The 4,114-nt window shown below is 43.6% G+C and overlaps 1 protein-coding gene across 1 annotated transcript in view; it reads right to left on the bottom strand.

The window, feature by feature from the left end:
* Positions 1-258: 258 nt before the first annotated feature.
* The window catches only part of foxj1a (forkhead box J1a), a 6,151-nt gene continuing 2,295 nt past the window's right edge, over positions 259-4,114 (bottom strand). Inside the window, exon 3 of the mRNA XM_085404803.1 lies at positions 259-3,333. Coding sequence (XP_085260929.1) covers positions 2,509-3,333 — 825 coding nt within the window. The 3' untranslated portion in view covers positions 259-2,508. The remainder of the gene's footprint in view (positions 3,334-4,114) is intronic.

Below are 4,114 nucleotides of genomic sequence, written 5' to 3'. Positions count from 1 at the left end.
TAACCTCGTGGTTGGACTAGAGAAAAGTTAAAGATTCAAAAGTCATTTTGATTATCCTCTGGGGACCACGAATGCCTTTAAAACATTTCAGCCTTTACATTAACTTTACGTGTGACTGGATGAGTGAGAGGCTTGGAGGTTTTTGATAGAAGAGTTTATCCTCTGAGGACCGTGAACTGCCTTTTTTGGCAGTCAAACTGAAAGAGCCTTCATGACTAAAAATGAGGAAATGTGTCAAGTAGACAGGCGAGATGCAGTAAAACATTTTTTATTGTCAAAGAAAAGTTGAAAAATAAAATAAAAACAAAAAGGTAGAAGAATACGTGAGCGTTTAAACATCAGCATAGAACCAATCATGAGGTAAGATCCCATTATTGTGGTTTAAAGTGTTATTTGATTGAGACGAGCTAAAACACAACCATAGCTGGTTTTACTGAGAGTCCCTCGAGTGTATTCACACCTCCGAATACACAAAACAGTGAGCCTGGTCTCTCTGAAGTAAACAGCATGAATGGACTCCAACAAATGACTGTAACATATAACAAATATCACTGTACAATGATTGCACTTTCACACATGTTTAGAGAACAATTACTGCATCTCAGCAGTTAAAGACTGTCCCCGTCCTTATGCAGCGTGATTTGGTTTAGTCTGAATCCAGCGAGCTCTTTTGTTCACGTCCAGCAGTCCCCAACTTTATCGCACACCAACACAAAAACATTTCCTCATTGCAGTAAAACGCGCACGGCCGCCCCGTCGAGTCCCAAGTGTTGTTCTTGGCACATAGAAGGTCAGGTATTCATTTACAAGCCACCGTGGCCTCTTTAAACTGTGCATTTTAAGCTCCTAATGATTCTTTGTTGGAGAATTTTGCCTCAGGCTGCTTTGTGTTTATTTTAACTTTTACACCGCGAAGCTGTGATGCGTCCTCTGCTGCGTTTCTTTATATCTACTGGCTACAAAGTCACAGGAAGGAAGAAAGAAAGCCGTTACTTCTACAAGCCATATATGTCAGTCTGTTTTTCTGGAAAAAGTTAAGCTAACATGAATAATTTGTTAAAGTTGTGCTAGTTCATTCTGAAAATAAAGAGTTAGTACCAAAAAAATCCCACACCAAAAAAAGACAAGAAAACTAAATGAGTAAATCACATCTACACAGAACATAATTTGGCAAAAATCTCATCATCAGTCTGTCGTAGCATTACTCCTGATTCCACTTTAACAATAAAAAAAAAGTCTTAGTTGATCAACTGTTCACTGAAAATATCTTTCAGGCACCATGATCTCCTTTTTCACAATAAAACACTTTCGTGATGTAAACAGAGACCATGTTGTGTCGTCTGTAAGGCCTGGTCACACCAGAGATCAATTTATTCCAATAAAATTGTGCCGATTGGTGGATTCATGCTGTTAGCTGTTTATTTCTGAAAGAAAATGTGGACCTCTCTGATCAGATGGAGTGGTTTTGGTTGCCGGTGGATTGTATAAAATAAAAGTTGTGCTTTATCGCCAAAATGAAAAGCCATACGGCCTCTGATTCCAGTTAGCGTTGCACTTCTCACAGTTTCATTACCGCTTGGTGAGTAGTTGACGTGTGTTTGCAGACAAGTTCCATGCAAACTGCTGGTGGGAAGAGCAACCTGCTAGCAACCAAAGCAAGCACAACAAGGTTGTGGTGTGGCATTGTGTTCCTATTCTAAGTAATTTCACAATATCAACTGCCAGAGACCACATGCAGCCAAAACCACACTTTTCCGTAGTGGTAAACCGAGTATAAAACATAACGAACTGTCAGTGTTTTTGTGTAGTTTTGAGAGAGTTTATTTTGGGGGTTCTCATCTTCCTGTTATGATTGAGTGGACTAGTGACTGGCTAACTTATTAGCATTATCTGTAGGAGCTCTATGTAAGAACATAAACGTCTGAATCAGTTTGAATGGACATTAAACTAGAAATAAAGTCTACTTGCATTTAGCTCCAGCATCTTTAAACTACACCCTCCCTAACAGCTCAATGATTGGCCAACTTCTGGAAGCTTACTGAATGGCAGCAATCAGTGCTTGTGAGGGGTAATGACCGCTGGAAATGTAGTTTAAACAAATGTTTACATCATTATGTGAAACTCGTTTAGCAGGAACACCGTCCACCCCTGGCCCCGTGTTCTCACAAACACACGAAGGGAAACATGACGCTAAAATTACCGTGCTGCCTTCTGGTGTGTCCAGGCCTTCACTCTGAAAACTGTCATTTCACAAAAAAAAAGGAAAAAAACATTCAGTGTAGTTTCTCTGTGGAATATGAACTGCTGCTGTACATTGTGGCATCATTGTTCGGTAGGCATTGAGTGTTTATTTCCAGCATTGAACCTGCGTAAAAATGTTTCTCTAAAAATACTTTAAACATCTTGAAAAGGACGGTTAAGCTTGCATGAGGATAAAAAAAGAGTATTTTATTCCCAGGTTGTGTTGAGAAGCGTTCTAAGTTTGTAAGACGACCTGGAAATTATTCCTTAAAGGAGGGTGTCCATCCTGCTGCTGGGGTCCCCACCTAATGGGTCCTCGAGCCCAAACAGCTGGTCTAAGTTGACGGTGGAGCTACAGAGGAAATCACTGCGGCCATGATCCGCCTCCTCTTCTGGCCAGGGGTTCTCCAGGAAGGCTGTGGCAAGGAAGGTCTCCTCATCAAAGTCAGACATGTTGTTACTCCTCTCTGCCTCTGCTGAGCCTGCAGGGGCTTCAACAGGAGAAATGTGGGTTCCCCGCACTGTTAGGTCCTCCTCTTTCATGATGGGGCTCAGAGGCTCACCACCTTCCAAAGTGAGCTCCCCGCTGAGGGCAGAATCCAGAAGGGCGTCCCAGTCGAAGTCTCCCTTCAGAGGTCCAATCTCCTTCTGTTCATCCATGGAGAGCAGAGGGGAGCTGGACCGACGGGGGGCTTTGGCAGCACCATTTCTAGAGCCCTGCTTCCTCTTGAGCCCACTCCTTCCCCTGACCACTGGCCAGGACCCCAGCATGGTCCCCTCAGCCAGATGGGGGTCCCAATTCTGATCAGCCCCCGTTGCCTCTTCGAACTCTCGAAGAAGCCTTTGGGACTCTGGGTTGACGCAAAGCCCGATCTGCCCTCTGGGCTGAGGCTGCATGTTCACCCCGAGTCTGTTCCGCAGGGCCGGGTTGATCTGGACGGGCGGCATTCGTCTCTTCTTGTAGGCACCACTCAGGAGGCGCTCAGCATACTGCGGGTCAATCTTCCAGAAACCCCCCTTCCCAGGCTCGTCCTTCTGCCGCGGCACCTTGATGAAGCACTTGTTGAGCGAGAGGTTGTGTCGGATCGAGTTCTGGAAGGAGGAATGTATATTTTAAATAACAGCTCACACACTGTCTTCATTCAGCTCAGATCATCAGATTGATGTTGCTCTTATTTGTGTTCAGCACATTTGAAGCTGCAGCCTGGCTTAACAGTTAGCTTAGCTTAGCATAATGGTAGTAACATGTTTACAAAAACTGTTTCAGTCTGTGTAGATAATTTCCCCCCTCATAACTGTACAAGGGAGAATGTTTGGATAACTCTGGATTACAGTTTGCATTATTAGAGGCGTGGCCTCTGTGACTGACAGGTGTATGGTGACACAGGCGGCTGTCTGCTAGCTGTCTGCTAGGCTTCTCCTCAGCTAGCTAGAGACCCTGAACTAAATCTCTGGACCATGTTTGTGCTGTTGGAGCCTTTTGGAGCCTTTTTAATTATCTAACCAATAATATGGATGCTGTGAAGTTACTGCACTAACAGACCGTCCAACAGGTCTGAGCTCCAGTTTTAGTGAGTGAAATTCTAGGACTAATTGGATGTTACTAAAAAGCCAAAAAGAATTCCTAAATGTTCATGCTAAGAATAAATGGCAGAGAAATCTCCTTTAAAGTAATACAGGTACATGTGTACTATATCTGAAGTCCTTTTTTGCCTCAAGCCAGGAAATCAGAGAGCCAAGGATGTCAGGTTGGAGCTGATCCCAGTATGCTGCCTTTAGCACACCTGCTAAACCTGTGAGCTAACCTGCCCGCTCATGTTTCCTTTTATGATCCTTTAAAATTAATCTTAATTTAATTCTTTTATTTTCAGGC

This window comes from Rhamphochromis longiceps, linkage group LG4 (assembly GCF_057381845.1).
Source record: "Rhamphochromis longiceps isolate RC_006_pf linkage group LG4, R_longiceps_female_GT1.1, whole genome shotgun sequence".
NCBI classification, from domain to species: Eukaryota; Metazoa; Chordata; class Actinopteri; order Cichliformes; family Cichlidae; genus Rhamphochromis; species Rhamphochromis longiceps.
The sequence above is the reverse complement of the archived record's forward strand: the minus strand, read 5'-3'. Positions and strand labels throughout refer to the sequence as shown.